Here is a 25,437-nt window from a genome sequence, read left to right as displayed (position 1 = left end):
TATCTTTGGCGTCCGCCTGTTTTTGGTCCAAAATGCACGGTGCGTTCGCCGATCGAGGCGGCTGTGGCACCGTACATATTGTGTGCACACCCCCGTGTACGCCCATGTTTACGCCCAGTTTTCCTCATTCCGGCCGCTCCCCTAAAAACGCCCCCATGCCGCCCACAATGACCGTACTCTTGCGGACTGTTTTTTTCGCACAGAGAGACCCGTCCGTGAGCGGTGTGAGGTCGCCGCACCTGCGCATTGCGAAAGCTACGCATGCGCAGATGAAAAAAAACCCCGATCCGCCCGTATACGGTCCCACCGTACAGAGCAGAATAAGGCCCTAAGAGTAGCGCAAACAAGACTGAGGAAAAGTGCTATCTGATTGGTTGCTATGGGTTCTAACATTCAAAATAAAAATATCCCTGATATGAATTAAATATTTTAAGGTAAATTTTTAGCAATAATACTTATATAATACAATTATTGCAGTCAAAAGTTGTCTCACACCTTGGTAGTTGGTGGCTTCCAGGTTCCTAGTTCCAGCTCGCATCAGGACCTCCAGGCTACTAATACTTTCATATTCACATGCCAAATGAACACAAGTCTGTCCATTCCGATCTGGAATCTGGGGTGAAGATCCGTGTTCCAGTAAGAGAGCAACAAGGTCTGGATGATCAGTGATTACAGCAAGGTGAAGTGGTGTCTGAGGCAGGATGATAAAGACAGTATTAAACAGTGAAGGGGGAAAACATGTCAGGAAGCGGTTAATTAGTGATGCGTAGATGAACCATGAAAATGTGATATAACAGATAGAACAGTATTATAATGATGTGGGTGTTTGACTCATAGCTTACAATATTTCGGTACAATTTCCAGGAAAATGATTACAATGTTTCTATACATGCAAGCTGAAGCAGATACCGATGTGTCCACATACTGTACATCTATCCTCTGTGCGCTATAAGGTGCGTTACGCAGAACACATGTCAGTGACTGATGTCAGGGGTCCACATGCGCCAGCGAGCTTATGATATATCGGTCATTCAAGCTACAATGGCTGATATATTGGCCAGTGTGTATCCAGTATTCAAAGTATAACAGCATACAAAATACATATAAGAAGCATACATTTCAAACTTAGGAACCTTTGTCAAATGTGATTTGGTGTAAAAACGGAGGCACTAGACCAGTGGTTCCCAACCTCGGTCCTCAAGTACCCCCAACAGTTCAGGTTTTCCAGGTTTCAACACAGAATCACATGTGAATTAATTAATGCCACCTGTGGATCTTTTAAAATGTGTCAATGAATAATGAGAACACCTGTGCACCTGCCGGTTGACCAGGAAACATTAACTAGTGGGGCTACTTGAGGACTGAGATTGGGAACCACTGCACTAAATCAGTGTTGCTCAAACTCGGTCCTCAGGACCCCACACAATTTATGTTTTCCAGGTCACCCAACAGGTGCACTCATTACTGATGGACACAATTTAAAAGATCCACAGGTGAAGCTAATTATTTTACTTGATCCTGTGAGGAGACCTGCAGTACATGCACTGTGGGGGGTTCTGAGGAACCTGTTCACTAGATGAATGCTTAGTAGATGCTGCATGATGAGTGTACCCAGTGACCTCATTAGCAATTGGGACCCGATGTGCAAGTGAATACAAATTTCGAAGATGAAGGATGTCGCTGACGGGGTGTGGGGGCACAGATCATGAACCATTGAGCCATACCTACAGATGTCTTCTTATTTTAAATGAAGAATTAAAGGTGCCCACACTCCAAGCTGATTTTGGCCGATTGCGACGAATTTTTATGTGTCGACCTATGGCCTGTTGACCAAAAGTGGTCGACCTATTGACTGTTGATATTATTTGTGTCGACCCTATGACCCATACCCGGGCTCTCTACACATTAAATAATACAACAGGAGATGCAAGCACCCATCATGAGAAGGACCCGGGTACTGCAGCAAGCTTCTGCTGAAGATGACACCTGTGACCACTAGGACTATGCAGTCAAACAAAAGCAAGATACAGGACTGTCTCACTCCTATTGTATTTTGTATTCACAGATTTTGTTCATTTATACTGAAATGGACCAGCCTCTAAAGAGAAGGGGAGGCCTGTATACAGTCTACTTCTGGGCCCCCTCCTCCCTAGCCAGCGCCACTCTTAACTCTGGGCACCAGGAGCAATTTCTGCAGCAATGCTGCTGCGGCACTGGACTACACAGGGTAACTATTAAAAAAAAATGGGTGCGGGGTGTGCAGTGTGGCCACCCCTGGCCCCGGGGGCCCATGAGCACTGCACATACTATACCCATTATAAATACACCAGTGGGACCAGCTAATTTGTATCACGAGATCCACAGTAGGGAGATATGTGAGAGTTATATTACTATGCCATGTTTGTGATCATGTAATTCTAACTTGAAATGTATATTTTACTGAATGTCAATCGTACTGTAACTGTCAGGGGGAAATATAGAAAACAAAGCATTTGGGGGATCCCCCAGGAACTGGTGACTTCCCGAAAGAGTGAGAAACAGTGAACTAATTGTGCAGAACAGCTATGTCAGCTGATCTGTGCTCTCACATAACATTATACGGGTTTAATGGTGCAATATTACATTGTGGCGGAAGAAAATATATTTTATAAAATACAGGTTATATTTGCCTACTTTTGAAGACTAGTTTTATAGTTGATAGTAGAATTTAGCATGGCGCTCCTACAGATGTGTCCTCGTACAGTTTTGCATCGCAGAGCACTGATTGTGGCATAGTGGAGCACTTACATAAACATTTGTGCTTGTCGCTCATTGAATCCTATTGAAACATGCTGTGCTGCATATGCAGGCGGCATGCTGCAATGTATTTGCATCACAATCCCTCTACAAGAAGCTGCTACGGCAGGGTTGCCGACTTTTAGAATCTCCTCTCCGGGAGAACCCTGGAGAGGAGACTGTCAACATCACTTCTGGGGGCGGGGCCTGATGGAGACATCATCAGTCCCTGCCCCCAGTAATGGATATCAAATACCGCAATAAGCGGGTCTCCGATGAGGGGGCGTGGCTAAATATGCACAATTTGCATATTTAGCCTCACCCCCTTGGGCCGAAATGCTGCGAATCACGGCAATTTAAAGCCTCCGCCACCACCAAGTACACGAGGGGGGAGGGGACAGACGGAATCCGGGAGGGTTGCCCCCCCCCTTCCGGGGGGCCGGGAGGGGGACCCGATTTTCGGGATCCTCCCGGCCATTCCGGGAGGGTTGGCAACCCAGTGCTACGGTACACATCTTTGTGCATATACCAAGTTACTCAAGTGGAGATGCAAGTGACTTGTGTCTGACTCGGCATCGAATATGCTACTATTTTAGTTTTATTATATTATTACATAATCTTAAAAGCCATGAACATTACTGTAGTTTAATAGGATAGTCCACAGGTTCTCAAAGGCGGTCCTCAGGACCCCACATAGTGCATGTTTTCCATGTATCCTCACAGAATCAAGTGAAATAATTAGTTCCACCTGTGATTTCCATGTATCCTCACAGAATCAAGTGAAATAATTAGTTCCACCTGTGAATCTTTTAGAAGTCGGAGGTTGGACCTGCTGCCCGTCTGACCTCCAACTCGGCTCCCCTCATGACGGCAGGGAATGAGACTGCATGCGATACGTTGCATGCCGAAGAACCGTGGCTCAAGGGGTATCGGATGGCCATACACTGCTGCGACTTTTTGCAGTAGTGTATGGACACCATTAAGGCTATTTCACACGCTCCGGCGAAACTCCGCACGGCCAAGAATCCGTGTCTCACACAGAAGTTTAGAATGGTGGGGATGGCCACAGCCCGGCAGCCATCCCTTCCAGTGGTGATGACCGGCTGCAACCGGGCGGCCGGGCCGTCCCGTACGAATGGACACAATCATATCCATTATTATCTTCTGTGTGGGTTTCGCCGCCCGGGAGAAGCCGGAGCATGTGAAATAGCCCTTAGGGACTTTATTCCCAATACAATAACAGAGATATCTGGAGAGATGAGAAACCTGTCACTTACCTGTCTGAGGTTGTTAAATATATCCAGATCTTTTCTCCCATGTTTAAGCAGAGAGATCACTCGCTGGGCAGCTGAAATGTTTCCATGAACCACTGCAATATGCAATGCTCTGTAAGTGGAAAATATAGAACAGGTAATCATCTGAGAATATGGGTAGGGGTTTTGACGAAAAAGGACGAGACGTAATAGAGGTAACAGTGAATACACCTGAAAATGAGGGTGGGGTTATATATCAGAAGTGGTTGAATGGATCAGTGATTAGAATACAAGATCCATGAAGGACATAAGTGGAATTGACCTGGGGGAGGTGGCAGAGGGATGAACAGTTGCAAAATATATGGGAAGAATAGTAGAATACTGGGTCAACAAGATTATAAACAGTGGTGTAACTACCGAGGGTGCAGGGGGTGCAGCTGCTATGGGGCCCGGACAATACCAGGGGCCCGCTGCATCCCCTGCACCCTGTCACACCAGACCAGCGAGTGTGCACTGCAGGGCAGAGCGCAGGAGCGTGCCGGGGAGGTGTCCGTCAAGCCCGCCCTCCTGCTGCAACGCACAGAATGGTCTCGGCACCAGTCGGCACTGGAGGGTGAAGGAGTATTAGAGGAGGAGGATTTTGCAGCGAAGCAGCAGCGGCCTCGCCCATAGGACTGGAGCCAGAAGATGGACGGGGCGGGGGAGCTGGAGGAGAGGAAGGTGAAAGTGACGGTAATTTTAAATGTTAGGGCAGCAGCGCGGACGGGACTCCAGCTCTCAGCGTTAGAAGCCCCATACACTGACCTGCAGTTAGTGTATGGGACCTCTGGTGCTGAGCGCTGGAGTCCCGTCCGCGCTGCTGCAGCAGTGATGTAGCAAACCCTTTTCTCCCCATCGCTATCTATCTACTGTCACCGTCCCTCACTCTCTCCCCCAATCGCTGTCACCTACTCACCCTATCGCTAGGGGGGGGGGGGGGGGGGGGGGCCTTGAGGGTACTTTGCTATGGGGCCCATAAGGTTCTTGTTACGCCTCTGATTATAAACCTTGGAGCAGCAGATATTTAAGGATTAATTAGCCTATGATAAAAATGAACTAATTTGAACGGATTGTTTGACATTCCCTTAAGCCCCCATCCACTACGCAGATATATCTGAAGCTACAAATCTCTTCAGATTTTCCTAGAACTCTCCCAGATATCTGATCTGATCCTGGGATAATTTTTCACTCTATTATGTCAGATACAACTGGTCAATTCTATGTTAAACCCCTGACAGCTTCAGATCAGATGGATCTTTGGTGCAGCACGTAAAGGCCCCCATACATTAGTCCTTAGGACAAGTTGGACCTGATTTCCCCGGCAGCCCCCAGGGAGGGGGACACACGATTAGGCATTTGATGTGCCAAGTTTTGCATAGGATAACTCCCATGCGATTTATCCTATGAAACTCCCGGGGAGCTGCAGGCAGGGGGGCAGCAGACATAGAGGCAGCGGGCGGACATAGAGGCAACGGGTGTGGGACACCAGTAAGCCCTTGAGTGTTGGGCAAGGTGGAGAGAGCAGGGGGGCGACAGATGCCGGTGAGCCAGCAAGGGGGAATGGAGAGATGGGCAGGGGGAGAGGGATCTGTCAGTCAAAGTGCTGCAAGACAAAAAAAAGCCCATACAAATGAATGTGCAGCTGAGCGCTCTCTCAGCCAATCAGCAATTGGATGAAAGAGCGCTCAGCCAATCATTGGCTGCCCATTCATTTGTATTGTTTTTTTTTTCTTGCTGCTCCTCCTGCCCAGCTCTCTGTTCTTCTCACCAGCGTCCGCCTGCCCCTGCCTGCCTCACAGCGTCCCCTGCCTGCTGCCCCTGCACACCTTGCAGCCTCCCTGGCCCACCTCACAGCGTCCCCTCCTGGAGGCTGCACATAACATTTAACAAATCTTATGTGCAGCAGGTCCGACCTCCTGACTCTGATCCAATGCACACGGGACCACGCATCGGATCGGACGTGGTGTCTAGACATGCGATTTGGCCCGATTTCACTGCCCGATCCATCCAAATTGGGTGAAATCAAGCCCAAATCGTATAGTGTATGAGGGCCTCAAGATTTGTTGGTCAGATGGATCTGAGACTTGGCCGCATATCTGATCTGAGGGAGTTCAGATTTGGTCTTTTTTGTCAGATCGGTCTGTCAGATGCATCTGAATCTGAAGAAATCCAGCCAAATCTGACTAGTGGATGGGGTCCTTTACTTAGGTACCCCCCATGTAACCAAAAAGGAGGAGTTCTACAGATTATGGTCAGACATGGATGGTGTCATAGCTATGCTGCGACAATAAGACTCAGTGCCCACCAGCAATTCTGAGTCAGAGAGTGCACTCATCTGTATGTGTTCTCATAATGGGGGAGATTCTCTAAGCAAAAAATGCGGGTTACCGCGGAGGGGGGCATCGTCAGAAAAATTTGTCGATGCCCCATAGAAGCCTATGGGCTTCTTACGCAAACCCACCGCCGCCCCGCACCAACCTACCGCCGCCCCGCGCTGACCCCCCCTTACCTGTGTCCGGGCAGCACAGAGCTGTGCTGCCCGGACTTGTGACCTCCTCCTCCCTGCACTAAAATCCTCTTCCGGGTGCAGGAAGGAGGAGAGCCCGGCACAGCAGCAGCGCCAGGTAAGGGAAGGAGGGGGAAGCCCCGGGACCCGATGGGACCCAGCGACTCTCACTGCAAAGGACAGCTCTTAACGCAAGAGCTGTCCTTTGCCATAATTATCGCATATGTTAGAACATATGCGATAATTATGTATGCGATGGGCGGCGAAGGGGGCGGAGCTGAGCCACGATTTTTAAAGAATCTCCCCCAATGATAGGGAGATCGAGCCTGTACTCATACACTATTGCGGAGAGGAAATGACTACAGCCAGTGTTGGCTCTTACCTCTGTGGAGAAGTGGGGCTGCTGAAATGTTGGGCTCCTCCCTCTGGTCCCTGCTGCCAGTCCTGACCCCCATTGCGGTCGCATGACCAACGGATGCGCAGTAGCTTCTTCGGTACTGCGCATGCACTGGGCCCCAGCCTCTATGGGCTGCTTCGGCAGCAGTCCATAGAAGCATATTCTCTGTCCCCGGTCCGGCCGCCCATAGAGGCATCTCAGAGGGAGGGAACACCTCCCAATGGGACTGTCCTGGGTGACTTGCAGGTCAGACTTCCAATAAGTAGCCACTGCCAATCATAGTGAATCCAGTGCAGTCTCACAGACTGCGTCTGGACTTGCACAGTCGCAGATTTTACCTGGGTAGATTGCAGCCCGTAGGTAAAAATTGACTACAGCCCTTTCTTGCTGCAAGAAATGCTTCTAAAGTTGTACCTATTGTATACTTGCTTCCTTTCAATAACCGCTGAAAAAACATGGTGCGCAGATGCCCCTTTGCAATAGCTTACAAGGGCTGCTTGTACTTTGCACAACTCCTACCCTCAGTCTCTGCTAACAAGAAACACAGGCAGCTTCATGCTCCAAATTATCATGGAATTCATGCAGAATTGGAAGTAAACCACAGGTACAGTACGTCAGTCTCATTGCATCCATGGAAAAAAAAGTACATAAAGTATGTAAATTGCAGTTCCTGAGTTTGTGCAGTGCTTCAAGACTATCTTAGAATCAGGCCAGTAGGTCCAAAGCAAATCTCTAAAAGAAGCGCATTAATAAGAGAAGCGCTTCAGGAAGAGGTAGTGATGAGAGGAAATAGAAGAGGTCTTTCTGTACAGTATATACTCTTTTGATTCCTCTTGCTGATCAGTGCATATTAAATCAAGGTTCCGGTCTATTCTTTATCCAATCATTTCTTCAAAAGTAGGTGAAAATTAACATTTACTGGGCAGCAGGAATCTATGCCATCTTCAGATGGATTTGGTTCCCAGATCTCCAAACCTTCCTATATGAAGGGGTTTGTGAAAAATAACCCATTTACTGTCTAGGTTTGGCTACCTTGCTGGTCAATGGGCGTTTGTGCACAGAGGCGTACCTAGATATTTGTAGGCCCTATAGCAAAAGTTTGCAAGGGCCCCCTATTTAGCAACTGATGATGATAAATGTATGTAAAACATATTACTTAAACAGCAAAGATGGGCCCCCTTCAGCTCTGGGCCCCATAGCAGCTGCACCCCTTGCACCTATGGTAGTTACGCCCTTGTTTGTGCACATATGTGAACAGCAGCTCACGAATTTACATCTAGTTGCCACTGCTGTCTGTTGGAGTAGTGGTAATAGCAATCACAGAGATAGCTGTTCTTATGCTTCTGTTTAATTCAGTAAGCTGAACCCCCACCCCCCTTTCCCCCTGGCGTCAAGTCCTTGGGCTGGACTTGACTCTCTAGTGAGATTTGAATATTTAATTTTACATTTATTAAATGTTATTATTTTGTGGGACTTTTTTTAGATTAAATTTACTTACTGCTCCAATTATTGGAGGATGATAGTTTAAATTCTCTTTTGTACACTCACATTCTGTACCTTTATCTATGCCTCTGTAAATTTATATTAACGCATGTGCAATTACAATTACTGGAACGAACATTTACCACAAAAGGGACAAATAAGCCAGATCTCATTGTGGATTTCACGCCGAAGGAAATAATACTGAGGCTAAGCAAACTCAAAACAAATAAATCACCAGGGCCAGATGGGATTCATCCGAGGGTATTAATGGAATTAAGGGATGAACTAGCTACCCCCCTACATTATATCTTTAGCAAGTCACTATCGTCAGGTATAGTACCAAAAGATTGGAGAATAGCAGAGGTAGTGCCAATATTCAAAAAAGGAAAAAAGGAAGATCCCGCTAATTACAGACCCGTTAGTTTAACATCAATTGTGGGTAAACTATTTGAAGGATTTTTAAGGGATGGTATCCAGGAATATTTAGATCATCACCGTCTACTCAGTGTTAACCAACATGGGTTTGTGAAAAATCGTTCATGCCAAACTAATCTACTAGGGCAGCGGTGGCCAACCCGCGGCTCGCGAGCCGCATGCGGCTCGCCGCGCTGTAAATTGCGGCTCCCAGCCTCCCGTCTGCAAAGCGGGGTTTTGAATTTGGCGCCAATTCGGCTGCCAAATTCAAAACGCCGCATCGGCGGGCAATAGGAAACGACCGCGGCGAGCCATCAGCGCTCGCCGCGCCGTTTCCGCCCTGCCCCCGGCGTCTGACATCAGACGCCAGCGGGAGGGCGAAAAGTCTTCTCCACGCCGGCGGAGCGCAGGAGCGCTCCTGAAGACGCGAGAAGCCGCCGGAGGATGGCGCAGAAGACGGCGGCGGGGAGAAGAGTTCCGGCGCCGCTGAAGAGGCCAGAAGACGCCGGGATCAAGACAGAAGATCTCCGGCGCCTTCTGCAAGAAAAAAGAAGATGGCTCCCGGAGAGGCCAGCGGGGGTGGGAAGCAAAAGAGCTGACGAAGCTCCCCCCAGCGGCCTCTCCCAACACCAGGTAGGGGCCTTTGGCCTCCTACCCTCCATCCACCCTAGACCACCGGGTGTTGGGCACTAGGCCCGTGGGCAAATTCAGGCCCTTCTGGCCTGTGTGCGCATTAGTCGGGCCCTCTTAGCCCGTGGCTCATTTGTTTGTTGGGCCCTCCTGGCCCTCTAGGTGGGCCCTTTAGTTAGGAAGCTGGCCCCTCCAGCATAGGTGTTGCACTGTGGGCAACACCTGTGCTGGAGGGCCCAGCTTCCTAACTGTGAGGTCATATGATGTTTGGCACTGTGGGGGGCATATGTTTGGCACTTTGAGGGGCATGTGATGTTTGGCACTGTGGGGGGCATGTGATGTTTGGCACTTTGAGGGGCATGTGATGTTTGGCACTTTAAGGGGCATGTGATGTTTGGCACTGTGGGGGGCATATGATGTTTGGCACTGTGGGGGGCATATGATGTTTGGCACTGTGGTGGGCATATCTGGCACTGGGGGCATAAAGTTTTGTCATGTGGCCACTCTCCTTGTGTCATATGACCACGCCCCTGACCACTCCCCCAATCACTCCCCTTTTTGGCGCGCGCGCCTTCGGCGCGCGCATGATGTTGGCTCTTTGGCTTGACGACTGATATTTTTCGGCTCTTTGCCTCTGACCGGTTGGCCACCCCTGTACTAGGGTTCTATGAAAAGGTTAGCAAAAACCTTGATAATGGAAATGCTGTAGATGTGATTTTCCTAGATTTCGCTAAAGCATTTGATACTGTCCCACACAAGAGATTGATTAATAAAATGGAGAACCTAGGATTGGGTGAAAATATCTGCAGATGGGTAGGGAATTGGCTATGTAATAGAGAACAAAGAGTGGTTGTGAATGGTGCCGTATCAGATATGATAACGGTACTAAGTGGAGTGCCCCAGGGTTCGGTTTTGGGGCCCATTTTGTTTAACATTTTTATTAACGATATTGGGATAGGGTTACTCAGCAATGTATCCATCTTTGCGGATGATACAAAACTTAGCAAAGTCATCAAATCATCAGAAGATGTCACCATGCTTCAAAATGATCTTGCAATTCTACATGAGTGGGCAAAAAAATGGAAGATGAGGTTCAATGTAGATAAATGTAAGGTTATGCACCTTGGGAGACACAACCAGTGTGCAAGTTACAACCTTAGCAGAGAGTAACTTTGTAATTCCATACTTGAAAAGGATCTAGGAGTCCAAATAGACAGCAAACTGGGATGGTAGTGCCCATTGTAATGTAGCTACAAAAAAGGCCAACAAAATTCTGGCATGTATTAAGAGGGGAATGGAAACTAGGGACTCAAGGGTAATTATGCCACTGTATAAAGCATTGGTGAGACCTCACCTCGAGTACGGAGGTGACATCATAGAATTAGAAAAAGTCCAAAGGCAAGCAACATTAGGGGAATGGCGAATTTAAGCTAAGGAGAGAGATTAAGCAATTTGGGACTATTTACATTAGAAAAGAGACTTTTAAGGGGGGACATGCTCAACATGTACAAGTATATCAAGGGCCAATATAAGGAACTGTCACACACCCTCTTTTCTACTAGAAAGGAATCTAGGACGCGAGGGCATGAGTATAGATTAGAAGAAAATAGATTTCATTCAGCTAGTAGAAAGAATTTCTTTACGGTCAGAACAGTCAAACTCTGGAACTCTCTTCCCAGAGAGGTGGTAACGGCTGGCTCATTAAATGCGTTCAAGGCAAAGTTGGACAAACATTTACTGGAGAAAAACATCCATGGGTACAAATAAGAAATATAATTTGTCTGTAAAATACCAGAACCTACCAAATCAGCAATGGATATCTATATCAGGTTGAACTAGATGGACGCAAGTCTTTTTTCAGCCTTACCTACTATGTAACTATGTAACCTTACCTCATCCATACTTCACGTGTTATGATTTACAAAACCATGTGAATACAGTGCAATTCTGACTTTGAACTTTGTGCTACACAGTTTTGCAATATGCAGCCAATATTTTAATAACCATGTATTTCATAAACATTCCAGTTTCTTACAGGTTATTATGCTTCCTTCCATTCAGAAAGGAATTCACAATCATATTGTTCCTTTGGCAGCTAATTCCAAAACTGTATTAATAATTTAGCCCAGCCATGCACAACTTGTGACATTTGAGACACTCAGCCAGCTATCACCATACATTCTTTTCAAGCCTCCTCTGCATCACGGAGTCGAGCGCACGGAGGACCAGGTAGCCCTGTGTGTAAGGGGGTGTGGTATGGCACACCGAAAGGGGGGATCCTGACGGTCAGTATACTGACATTGGAATCCCAACTGCCAGTGCTCAATCATGAGGGCGAGCGCAAAGAAGCCCCTTGCCGGCTCACTGTGTTCGCTGTGCTGCAGCCTCGATGGTTCGCTTCGCTCTCCACAGGTTCTATTCTCCCTCTATATGGGTTGTGGACCCCCACAAGGAGAATAGCCCCTGTGAGTCGGGATCCTCGTTGTCAGAGTACCAGCAGTCAGGATTCCGATGTCGGGATACTGACCGTCGGGTTCCCCCATGTCAGGCAGTCATCCGGCTCCTGTGTACAGAGCTTATTAGTGAAATGGAGGCGATGATTTTGAGTTGGTAGCAAAGCAAATTAAGGGAGTAACTTTTTCCCTGGGGAAAACCTTGTTGCTCTGCAAACTCATCTCTAAAGCTGGGTATACACTGGCAGATATAAGCCCGTTGATGGGTATGGAACACTGTGAATATGTCTGTGAATGGCGTTCATGGCAATGGTGGACACATGACATAGCAATGAGGCAGCACGGATGGTGTAATGGTTTGCATTACTGCCTCACAGCACTGATGTCATGGGTTCGATTCCCACCATGGCCATAACTGTGTGGAGTCTGTATATTCTCCCCGTACTTGCATGGGTTTCCTCTGGGGACTCCGGTTTCCTCCCACAATCCAAAAATATACTGGAGTTTTTCATAATTGATGGTCTACAATCTGAAAAACACATGTTGACCATTTCATGTGTCGACTTTTTCCATTTTGACCTAGTGCATGTCAATGATTTCGGCAAGGTCATCCTTTTGTCAACATCGACATAGTGCATGTTGTCCTTTTGGTGCTGACCTATTAAATGTCTAACTAGACACTGTCTGTGAGCTAATCCGCACCACACCAGGTGTGTACGCAGCTTAAGTTGCTTTGTAAAAATAAAGCTGCCTAGCATTTCTGGTTTAAGAAGGCCATACACGGTACAATTGTTGGGTGCGATGAGATGCGCGCTCCCTCTAGCATCTCAACAAAAAGTATATGTGCTGCACATACTTTTTGTACTAGATTGCATCTCAAATCTAAAGGTGCCCACAGACGCATCAATTATCGAATGCGTTTTGTACTTTTTAAGCACAAATTGCATCTTATGTACAATTATTGGATGGTGTTTATAGGCTTGTGCGATGCGATGCGCGTTCCCGGGAGCCCGATATTGTATGTCTAAAAAAGTACGTGCTGCACGTACTTTTTAGACTACATCTAAAATTTAACATTACAAACATGGGTTCATCACATCGCATCGCATGCATCCAAGTGCACATCTCATAGCAAGCTGGAAGAAAAATTGTATAGAACCATTGTACATACAAAAACGCATAGCACAGTACAATTGTAGCGTCTGTGGGCACCATTACTCTCTCTCTGCATATGTTACATCAGCCCCACCTGCAGTGCATATGGTTTTGTCCATTAGAGAGTGTTTGTGCCTTTCCGAGTGAATCAGAATAACCCCCTGCGTTGTCACATGAACATAATCTTTCTAGCACAAGCCGGCTATGCTCTTTGTTTTGTGACTGGATTTATTAGTTGAGAAAATATATTGAAGATACGTCAAAGCTATTAACCATACTGCACCAGCATATATCTCTTATCACAAAACATCTCCCATCCCGACCACTCCGCTCTGCACAAGAGAGTGATTGTGCCTTTCCGAGTGAATCAGAATAACCCCCAGTATCTTTAAGGCAGGGGTTACACTGGGGGGAGGGATAACTAGTGTGTCATTTTTAGGAAGTGAAGGGATTTCACAGAAACGGCTTTTACTATAAAGTGAAACTTAACAGTATTTCATTGGGAGGAGTGATGTATTGTGAACACACACGGAGATATAGAACAGAAAAGGTTAATTAACTCTTTAAGTACCAAGGGAATTTGTCAAAATAGGTGTGAAAATTGCAGATCCTCAAAACATCCATAAAAAATGCCAGAGCAGCTCACAGCGCTGTTCTTTTTTTGGGTGCAATATTTATCTAAATTTTAATTAATTTACTTGACTGTATTTGTATTTATTAATACTAAAATTTGCAGCTTACCGAGCAAACCAGAATCCCCTCCATAGATGGATTGGAGAGAGAGTGAGAGACAGCGCGAGAGAGAGAGTTGGGAGGAAAGGGGGGGGGTGGGGGGGGGGATATGGGATGAAGGTGGAGACACATACTTGCCTAATTCTGAAAACTAGTTTCAGGGAGATTGTAGTTGGTAGTAGAATTTTGCACAGCAATCCATTGAGGGGGGCGTGTCATGCTCCACCCAAAGGGCGTGTCTAGTTCCGTATATGGAGATTTTGTAAAAAGTGATTGTGAACGTGGCACCTAGAAGCGTGGGTGTGTACTGCTACATCTGAGAAGAATCTTGTAAAATGACTTATATCCAAATGTAGATGAGCCCCAAAGCAGTTAGTAAGAGATACTATACTTGGTAAAGTGCTCGGAAATGGTGCTGATGATTCACTGTAATTGTATATATCTCTCATTCCTTTTTTCCCTAAAAAATATAACAGTGTAATGTGGGCTAGGTGAAATGAGGGAGATTGCTAGACTAATGAGGGAGAGACGGAGATTGCTGCTATTTAAGGGAGTCTCCTGCAGAATGCAGGGGTGCCGGACGGGATCCCGACTGTTGGACCCCTGTACCACACCCAGAATGCAGGAGGGTAGGCAGCTATGTGGAGACAGGGGCAATAAAACTCCACACAACGCTAGTCACTAGTATCCACCTATTTTATCCTGAACTGGATTTTTAATCTAATTTGTTGGGGTCCCCAGTTAAAGACACCAATCAGCAAGCTCCCAAAGCCATAAATATTGTTTGTTTGCACACTGCTTAATTTGCATTGCAAAGCTATACATGTATCTAGTTCTCCAATGAATAAATCATTTTCAAAGGGTAATTATTTGGAATGTCATCTGTGAATGTAATAATTTGGTTTGCTTTTAAATTATAGGGCTTTAGAGATTAAGAGGTAAATTTACTAAAGCTTCTAAAAATGAAAAGACGTGATGTTGCCCATAGCAACTAGTCAGATTCTGTCTATCACTTCTGAATAGTATCCTAGAAAATGTTAGACAAAGTGGGTGATGCATTAACATCCACTGCCCGACTTCGCCCCTGGTGGGGGGTGAGCGGGTCCTCGGCGCCTCGCTTCTCCTCCTCCCTGGCTACTGCGTTGCGGGCTCCGACCTCCTCCTCCCTGCACCCAGAGGTGGATGTATGGGGCTAGGAAGGAGGAGGTCACTGGTAAGGGCAGCACATAACTGTGCTGGACAAACACAGGTAATGGGGTTTTTACAGCATTGTTCCCTTAGTGCATCCCCCCATAATCTGGTTGGTTGCAGCATCACCTCTTTTCATTTTTAGAAGCTTTAGTGAATTACTGACAAAGAGTAAGGGCCCAGTTTTACCATTCGGAGCTACTTTGAGCTCAAAATCTTCAAGTGTGTATGGCCGGACGATGAGCGGTAAGTGCTAATCATCGCCGGCCACCGCCATCTGTTATACCGGCCAAGTTAACCACTTTCCACAGTCTCCTACTGTGGAAATTGGTTCACCACCCATGTAAATTGCTGGGCTGGGTGAAAATTGCTCAGTGTGTATGCATTGAGCAATTTATTGGCCAGTGATTTTCACATAAATCGCACGGCATGCACACTAGGCAAAAACACCCGTGTATATGCACCTTAAGAGAAATCATTTAGCTGTAAGTGGAAGATACTGAAATAAGTTAGAGAAGGTAAATAGGGAAGTTTTAGAGGGCGGAGGAAGTTTGTGGTCTGAGGGCTTATAGGGGAAATTTGTGGGTTTTGAATGGCCGGGTTAGGTAGTTTCTCTGCGCTTTATTTCTGAATTTCCAGTAAAAAGATGAATATCTGTTTAATAGCTGTCACTGACAAGGGGCTCAAACATGTTAAATGATTATTGTCTATAGATCGATACACAGGTGTTCTTCAAACACATGCATAGTTCATGATATGGTAGTGCTGTTATTTTCAGAATGTAGCAACCATTGAGACCAAATAGTCATATAACTAATGCTGGCCACACATCAGACCAACTTTCCTCCAACCATCCAACTAGTTGGTTGGATGGAATAAAAACCTTGTACTGGATAGGAGCAAATGTAATTTGTAAAGTCATTTGTTTCCCAAATCAGAAAATGGACAACAACTGCCACAGACAATGTACTGTAGTTGGACCTATTTGATTTAAACAATTTCACTGAATGTTTTTGTCCATTCTCCTGAGTTTGTGAGCAAATAGCTTATTGGCATTTGCCCCCTTACAGTACCAGAATTTCAGACCAACTAGTTGGATGGTTGGAGGAAAGTTGGTCTGATGTGTGGCCAGCATAACAAAGGACCACTTACTCCTTAGTTCTACATACTGCTGTTTCACACACCCAGAGAAGGACCACTTATTCCTATAGGACCTGTTACACATGGCCAGAAAAGAACACGGGGGAGAATTTAATAAGATGGGAGTTCTATTTCATATGGGCAACCAATCAAAATACTTCTTACTTGTACTAGAAGATAATAAATAATATATGATTGTTTGCCCATAGCAACATTTCATGTAAAATAGAACTCCCATCTAAGTACATTTTTCCCACACTCTCTTGTGGCCCCTGTTCTACATATCAAGTAAAGGAAGACATTTCTATAAGACCTGTTCCACATACCCATTGAAGGACCACTCACTCCTGCGACACCTGTTCCACATACCGAGAGAAGGGACAATTACTTATTTTAGATCTGTTCAAAATATCCATAGAAAGACCACTCACTCCTACAAGAGGTTTCACTTTCCCAAGTATGAATCACTCCTATAGAACCTGTTCTACATACACAGAGAAGGGCCACTCACCCCTATAGGACCTGTTCTACATACCCATAGAAGGGCCACTCACCCCTATAGGACCTGTTCTACCTACCCAGAGAAAGACCACTCACCCCTATAGAACCTGTTCTACATACCCAGAGAAGGGCCACTCACCCCTATAGGACCTGTTCTACATACCCAGAGAAGGGCCACTCACCCTTATAGAACCTGTTCTACATACCCAGAGAAGGGCCACTCTTCCCTATAGGACCTTTTCTACATACCCAGAGAAGGGCCACTAACCCCTATAGGACCTATTCTACATACCCAGAGAAAGACCACTCACCCCTATAGGACCTGTTCTACATACCCAGAGAAGGGCCACTCACCCTTATAGAACCTGTTCTACATACCCAGAGAAGGGCCACTCTTCCCTATAGGACCTGTTCTACATACCCAGAGAAAGACCACTCACCCCTATAGGACCTGTTCTACATACCCAGAGAAAGACCACTCACCCCTATAGGACCTGTTCTACATACCCAGAGAAAGATCACTCACCCCTATAGGACCTATTCTACATACCCAGAGAAGGACCACTCACCCCTATAGGACCTGCTCTACATACCCAGAGAAAGACCACTCACCCCTATAGAACCTGTTCTACATACCCAGAGAAAAAACCCTCACTCCTATAGAACCTGTTCTACATACCCAGAGAATGACCACTTACTCCTAGAGGATCTCTTGCCCATACCCACAGGAGGATCACCCATGAGAAACACATGAAAAACTGAGGTCGACAGTTCACCATGTCGACCTTTTTCATGTCAACCTTTTGGTTGTGTCAACATTTTGACCATGTCGACCTAATGCATGTCAACCTTTTTCATGTGTCGACCCTTTGTAATGTCGACCAACAGCGCTTAACCTTTTGACTGTCCACCTTTTTACTCTAGATCTAATGACTTGTAACCCTCATTCCTATGGGATCCATTGCACATACCCTGAAGGCCCCCATACATTAGGCCGACTTGTCCTTAGGACTAGTCGGACCCAATGCTCCTGTGAGCCGCCCGGGAGCTCCCCGGGAGGCTCACACACAATTTGGCACTTGATGAGCAAAATTTGACATGTGATAAATCGCTTGCGATTTATCACATGTCGGGGCGCAGGGGGCGGGCGGTGAGGGTCAGGGGGCGGCGGTGCTCTTATCAGGGGGAGCAGTGGGGCGGGCAGCGGGTCCCTGAGTGCTAAGCTGGCGGCGCCGGGGAGTGCTGACCTGGCCGGGCGGTGATGATCATAGATATCAGCAGCGCTGCGGGACGGGACGTGCAGTGGCGGGTATTAGATTTTAAAATACCTGTCAAATGACTGGCCGTTCTCTGATTGACTGGCTGAGAGCTCAGCCAATCAGAGAACGGCTAGTCATTTGACAGGAATTTTAAAATCTAATACCCGCCACTGCGCGTCCCGTCCCGCAGCGCTGCTGATATCTATGATCATCACCGCCCGGCTAGGTCAGCACTCCCCGGCGCCGCCAGCTAAGCACTCAGGGACCCGCTGCCCGCCCCACTGCTCCCCCGGTGTCTGCATGCATATGCCTGTCAGGTGGGCAGGCATATGCATACAGGGAGGTCGGACGTGATCGTATGTACTGACCGTCCGACCTCCCTGATCCGGTCCGATGCGCACGGGACCGCGCATCGGATCGGATCAGATATCACACACCTGCGCTTTTGGGCCGATTTCACCCGATTATCGGCACAAAGTGCCGAAATCGGATGAAATCGTCCCAAAATCGCATAGTGTATGGGGGCCTTAAGAAGGAACAGTTCCTTGCTTTCTACCCCCAGAATAGGTGTTTATATAATAGGCAAAAGCTAACAGTGGCCCTTATTCTGATCGGTGCGGCCGGATCCGATTATGCGGCCAGGACCGTGCGTGCGAAACCCCGCCTTCCATACGGATCGCCAACTCCGTCCGTACGCGGTAAGAAGCTGGCCGAACGTACCGCACGTGTATTTTTCACGGAATACGCCTCCTACATCTAAGGGAACCTCCCCCATCATTCGATGGTCGCAGACCATCGAATGCAGGACCGAGTGCTCCACCAGCTTCCGCAACCTCAGACCACACGGACATTTTTCCGTGCAAATGCAGGGATCTGGGCGGGCAGCTGACATCCGGCGATGTCATATGTCCGCCCCCTACACGTGCGTCACGGCCGCATTACCATACGTACGCCCAGCGTTTGCATGGGAACGCCCATGAAATGCGGGGCGTATGCATATGGTAATGAGGCCAAATAGCCCTTCACGCCCCTCTCCACCCCCTGTTCGGAATGTTCACATATCATGTGGGATTTGGCCGTACGCCCCGCTCGCACATGCGCAGTGACGCCTCTGCACATGCGCAGAGACAAAACATTGGCGGGCCGAACGCACGCGGATATATCCGCACCGATCAGAATAAGGGCCAGTGTTCTACAAAATTTCCCCTATCTCTTGTGGCTATTGAGTTACTCTATCTATTCTTAGGTTTCTAAACCAAGAACAGTTTGAACATACACAAGGATTGCACAACAAAGAGCCACAATATGAGCTGGTTTTCTGTAGAATTCTGCTTTCTCTATTCATGCCTGGGTTCTATTTTTATATAGATTAACAATGGAGTATAGGTTTTATATGCTAGAATATAATGCTATAATTATATGCTAGAATATAATGTATTATCATTATAATTTAGCAAAGTGTTGTAGAATCACATTTATCAATACCAGTGCCAATTTCTCAGTAACAGACACACAACGATCAGGGTCAGTTGTAATCAAAAAAAGTGTTGGTTTGTACAGTAGTTGGTCTGTAAAGGCCAATACACACTGGGCAATTTTGATCTGAAAGCAGCTCAGTTTTCTTGTTTGAGATGCTTACAGCTCAAAAGCTGCCCCGTGTGTATGGAGCAGCGATGAGCGGTGATGCACGCTCTTGCATCATCGCCGGCCACCGCCACTTATCTGCTGGTATTACCAGCAGATGAGCACCAGAGTAAACGGCTTTCCAAATCATCCTGTTATGGTAAGTCGTCCTCCCCTGGAAAAATCGTTTAGACGGTTGAATGAACAGTATGAACTGAGCGATTTTCAGCCCAGCAATTTTCCCCCTCTTCGCTGTACATACAGATAAAGCCCTCCCCAGCCAGCCTTCTCTGGATAGCCATGGTGAGTTAAGGCCTATTGTTTTCAGCTGCAATAGAATACATAGAATAGAATCAACTTTATTGGCCATGTGTGCTTGCACACACTAGGAATATTTTGTGGATTACAGTGCAGCATCAAGCAGGGATGAAGGGGGGGAAGAAATTACATACATTACATTAAGATATTGCATGCGGGGGACACATGCCCGCCGAGCTGCACATCGCCTAGGCAGCCATTAGCGGCACCACTGGTCGTTGCAGCAGCCAGGTGGTTAACAATATAAGCAGGGACAGTACAGTTATCACATGGGAACACATACAAGCCAAATTGCACAGCGCCTAGGCAGCCATCGGCGGCGCCACTGGTCTTTGCAATAGCCAGGTAGGTAACAGTATGAGCAGAGACAGTACAATTATAGTAGAGACAGTACAGTTATCACACAGGGACACTTACCCACTGAGATGCACAGTGCCTAGACAGCCATCAGCGGTGCCATTGGACGTTGCAGCAGCCAGGTAGATAACAGTATAGGCAAAGACAGTACAATTATAGCGGACATTTCAGTTAGGGATGGCCATCGACCATCGATGATTTGAAATCATGGCCGATGTCGAATACTTTTGCCATCGATGGGGGAGTACCAGATAGTTTACCTCCATCGATGGAATAGCAAAATTATGTTTTGCTGTTTTTTTTTCCCAAAGTGCCGGGACACAGAGCATAGCTCCGCCCCCGACACCCGCGAAGCCCCACCCCCGTGTTTTGATTGGCCCAGAGGCCAATCAATCAAACACAATGGATGACCATCGATATGTAATAATATCGATGGTCATCCATTGCATAGTTAAGCACTATCGATGGCCAGTTGCCAAATTTCCATCGATGGCAATGGCAACGATGGCCATCCCTAATTTCAGTTATCACACATGGGACACGGGGTTACATATGGCTGAGTGCACAGTTCCTAGGCAGCCATTTGCGGTGCCATCTTCCTGTAGGGGGAGCCAGTGTGGGGGGTGGTGGCGTGGAGGTGGAAGAGTCAGTCAGTGAGGCTGGAGGAGAGTCAATGGGAGGGATGGGGGTTGCGGCGTTGCCTCAAAGTTCACCCGTAGCTAGTGCGGCCTGCTAGTGCGAGTGCTGGGTCCTAGATGGGGGAATCGGAGCTCCACGTGCATGCGACCATCCCCGGCCTCCAATGCACCAGTAAGAACAATACAGTAGGTGATAAGCATAGCACTAAGTCCGACAGCTCTGGCTCACCTAATCCTATTAAAGGGATAGATGAGTATGGCTACATCTGTACATGCTGAGCATTAATCACCCAGTGTGTATGAATCTTAAGAGGAAACCAGAAGATCTAGACAATGCACCAACATAGGCTCTGTGACAATATACTAATTCCACATGTATAGCTCTGGTTGTGTCATATATATATATTCAAGTTTAATGCTGGGCTTACACTATACAATTATCAGCCTGATTCAAGATAATTGCATAGCATGTAGCCACGACCACAATTATCAGCCTGATTCATGATAATTGCATAGTATGTAGCCACGACCAATTATTGGACTATCAGACATAACGGTACTTGTTTCCTATCTGGGCGCCTGCTAAGTTAATTGCGCACCATGCTATTCTCCGTAGAGAAATCTGATCGCATCGCATCGTACACATACACGATATTGAACGATGCGATGCGATGCGATCCGATTTCCCATAGGAAACAATGTTAAATTGATCAATTTACCCAAATCAGCATAGGGAAGAATGGTAAATGGGCCAGAAACCCCAAAAAAACCCACAGAGCAGTGGAATGTCCCCCCAAAAGTAGTTGACGCCACCCCGCCATCAACGTGAACCCGAAGCGTGGCGAGCGCAGCGAGCCCGCGAGGGGCGGCGGTACGCGTCCTCTGACCTTTTCATGCCCTACTATCCACTAGGGTGTGGAGTGAGAATAGAATAGTGTGGCGAGCGCAGCGAGCCACCGAGCCCGAAGCGTGGCGAGCGCAGCGAGCCCCGCGAGGGGACGCGGATACCTTCACAGGTAAACGCGTCCCTTCGCGGGCTTCCCAGGTGTCCGCGTTGCCATGGACACCTGGGAAGCCCGCGAGGGGACGCGTATAACTGTGAAGGTATCCGCGTCCCCTCGCGGGGCTCGCTGCGCTCGCCACGCTTCGGGCTCGGTGGCTCGCTGCGCTCGCCACACTATTCTATTCTCACTCCACGCCCTAGTGGATAGTAGGGCATGAAAAGGTCGGAGGACGCGTACCGCCGCCCCTCGCGGGCTCGCTGCGCTCGCCAAGCTTCGGGTTCACGTTGATGGCGGGGTGGCGTCAACTACTTTTGGGGGGACATTTCAATGTTCAGGGGTGTTTTTGGCCCATTTACTATTGTTCCTATGATAATTTGGCTAAATTGAGCCATTTCACATTGTTTCCTATGGGAAATCGCATCGCATCGCATCGCATCGTTCAATATCGTGTATGTGTACGATGCGATGCGATCAGATTTCATTACGGTGCCGTACGTAGAAAACCTGGGCGCCCAGATAGGAAACAAGTACCGACATAACAAATATGACATATCCAACAGATCGAGCAGTGTATACTTCTCCTGCCCAAGTGAGGAAAACAGATATTTTGTGAACTTCACTGCATCCCGGCAAATATATAGTTTTGCAGTGGGTGGTGCGGCCGCCCCACCGCTCACCTACTCCACAGGTTGGAGGGGGCGTGCTGATACCACCTATGACCTGATCCAGTGCCGGTTCCATGTGGGGACATGGGCGCCGTTCACCTGCTCCACGGGGGGGGAGAGGCGGCCGCCGGCGACTAGCTGTAATGCTAACCAATGTTGTACTGTGCTAAATTAACAGTTTCATACAGTCATTATGTGATTATTTTAGTAATAATTGCAGCTGCAGCAGAGAATAGGATAACATTTAAGTACAAGATATAGCACAGAAAATGTGCACTGATCTGGTGTTATAAGCAGAGAAGGCAGAAAGGTGGGATATTCAGAGGGCCTTACGTGTCTCCATCTTCATCCGACTGTGTAGCTGCTCTTATATCAGCCTGGAGATCTGTGTCACAAGGAAGCAGCGCTGTGTGATTCGGTGGCAGAAGTCTCAGGAGGGGTGGGTTCATAATTGCAGGAGCTGAGTACAGGGGTAACGTGGATGGTATATATGTGCCAGCAGTCCCTGAAATCAGAGGAAACAAATTTTGCTATTTAGGTTTCTTTCACTTTGTAAAGGTTACAGACACAGCTGGAACTAATACCCCTTTCAGACCAGAACATGCAGGACTTACCTGGGAAAATGGTCCCTGGATCAAGCAGTGACATTCCCGGGTTATCCCCTTTCACATCACCCTTGTCCCTGCATTTTCTGGTGTGAGGGGGGGCAGAGGCATCCAGGCAGCGGTCTGAGCAGCAGGTGGTGGGGTCCAGACTGCGGGGATCTGAGCAGTGGCGCCTGAGCACTTGTAGCGCTATTTGCCAGGCAGCAGGGTGGGAAGCGCTGGATTTGAAAACATATTGAAAAGACTGGTCAGACGCTGATTGGCTGAGAGCGCCCGGCCAGTCTTTTCAAAATGTTTTCAAATCCGGCGCTTCCCACCCCGCTGCGCAGCAAATATAGCCGCCGCTGCCCGCCGCCCGGACCCGGGTAAGTACCTTTCACACCACCCAGTAACCCAGGCTGGTCGCGGGAGCAACCATATCTAGCAGGGTTGAAATCCCGGTAATTTTTCCCAGAAAATTTGCACACCAGCTATAGTCGCAAGTTGTTCACGGGGTCAACCCGGGAATTTTGGCCGGTGTTTACTTTACTGTAATGGTTACTTTCTATAGGAAATATAATCTTTTTTTTAACACAACATTTTTTTTATTTAAATTCGATTACAAATGTGAGCGACGCTGGCATTTTTGGTTAATAGGCATGGCAATACATACCTCCCAACATGAGCTCTCCATTAGGGACAGAATCAATGCTCTGTTCCTGGACTTCCCTGTTAATGTATGATTATCATCACCTGTGGTGAAACACCTTTATTATCAATCATCCTATTTTACACTTTTTAAACAGGTGATGTTAATCAAAACTGAAGAGGGAAGCCCAGAAACACAGCATTGCCTCCCTCCTGGAATGGGTCATGTTGGGACATATGGCAATATCTATCTGACAATGTAAGCTAATGCATCTAACTGTATCTTACTTCAGAACATCACTGCCTCAAAATATTTCATTTGGCCTAATGACTTTCACAGATTTTAAACAGACCTTGCGGACCGAAAAAAATATTTTTTAGAAAGCGCTGTCTAGTCAAATAACTAAATCCAGTGAGTTCAATCATTGAACATACATTGTTTATTTCATATCTATCCTCCTAAACATAATACACAATAAAAAATAATATACAGTATAAGAAAATATAAAATTACGGTACTTATTTCTAGCATGGCGCCCGCGATTTTGATTGTATTGATCGGGTTGGAAAAATCGCGTCAATCGCATCGCATGCCAACCAAAATGCGATGCGATCAACGCGATTTTTACATTGGAATCAATGTAAAATGGTCCCTGAGACCCGATTTTACATTGATTTCAATGTAAAAAGCCCCAAAACCCCCCATTTTTATAGAAAGCCCCCCTCTTGTTTTAAATGCCCCCCCAATGTTAACGCCACCCCACTATTGACGCCAACCCGAAGCGTGGCGAGCGGCGGCGGTACGTGTCCTCAAACCTTTTCATACTCCCACTATCCACGTCGGCGTGGAGTTGATTTTATAAAGTGTGGCGAGCGCAGTGAGCCACCGAGCCCGAAGCGTGGTGAGCGCACGCGCATAACTTCACAGGTATAGCCGTCCGCTCGCCATGCTTCGGGCTCGGTGGCTCGCTGCGATTGCATACAATCAATGAGACGGGCGCCAAAATTACATACAATACACATATAATAAAAAGTATATAAGTGGCTTAGAGGCGTGCCTTCGCTGGCCATGTGTGATTGGGTGCCGCTCGGTGGGATGCTTGCGAATGTGTGTCCAAGCAAATGAACCAGAAAAAGGCCCAGTGTTTCAAGAAAATGGGACTGTTCTATTAAATGAAATTTAGCGGCATGAATTCTTCTGCAGATTATTGTTTTTAAAATATTATATATACTTTTTATTATATGTGTATTGTATGTAAGTTTATTTTTTGTTATATTTAATTTTTATCTTGTATTATGTTTAGGGGGATAGATATGAAATAAACAATGTATGTTCAATGATTGAACTCACTTGATTTAAATCAGAGGCGGAACTACCATTGGTGCAGCAGGTGCATTGCACCAGGGCCCCTGAGGACTAAGGGGCCCATTGCTGTCTAGACCAGCAGCTTGTACCCCTGTCACGCACTAGTGTGGGGCCTAAATTATTCTTTTGCACCTGGGCCCACCACTCACAAGTTCCGCCACTGATTTAAATATCTGACTAGACAGCGCTTTCTATAAAATACTTCTTTCCGTCTGCTAGGTCTGTTTATAAACTTTTCATGGTTTTGTTTCACAAAGGAGAAGGTACAATCACTTCCTTGGGAAAGCAGCAGTCCGGTTAAATCTATAAA

At 47.1% G+C, this 25,437-nt stretch overlaps 1 protein-coding gene across 1 annotated transcript in view; it reads right to left on the bottom strand.

The window, feature by feature from the left end:
* BCL3 (BCL3 transcription coactivator) overlaps nucleotides 1-25,437 on the bottom strand; it is a 69,349-nt gene that overhangs the window by 18,623 nt on the left and 25,289 nt on the right. Inside the window, exons 2-4 of the mRNA XM_083162682.1 lie at nucleotides 22,863-23,034; nucleotides 4,053-4,161; nucleotides 496-691 (exon numbers count right to left, since the gene is read on the bottom strand). Coding sequence (XP_083018808.1) covers nucleotides 496-691; nucleotides 4,053-4,161; nucleotides 22,863-23,034 — 477 coding nt within the window. The remainder of the gene's footprint in view (nucleotides 1-495; nucleotides 692-4,052; nucleotides 4,162-22,862; nucleotides 23,035-25,437) is intronic.

This window comes from Crinia signifera, chromosome 19 (assembly GCF_055691185.1).
Source record: "Crinia signifera chromosome 19, ASM5569118v1, whole genome shotgun sequence".
Classification (NCBI taxonomy): domain Eukaryota; kingdom Metazoa; phylum Chordata; class Amphibia; order Anura; family Myobatrachidae; genus Crinia; species Crinia signifera.
Note: the sequence above shows the minus strand (reverse complement) of the source record. Positions and strands in the feature narration are given on the sequence as shown.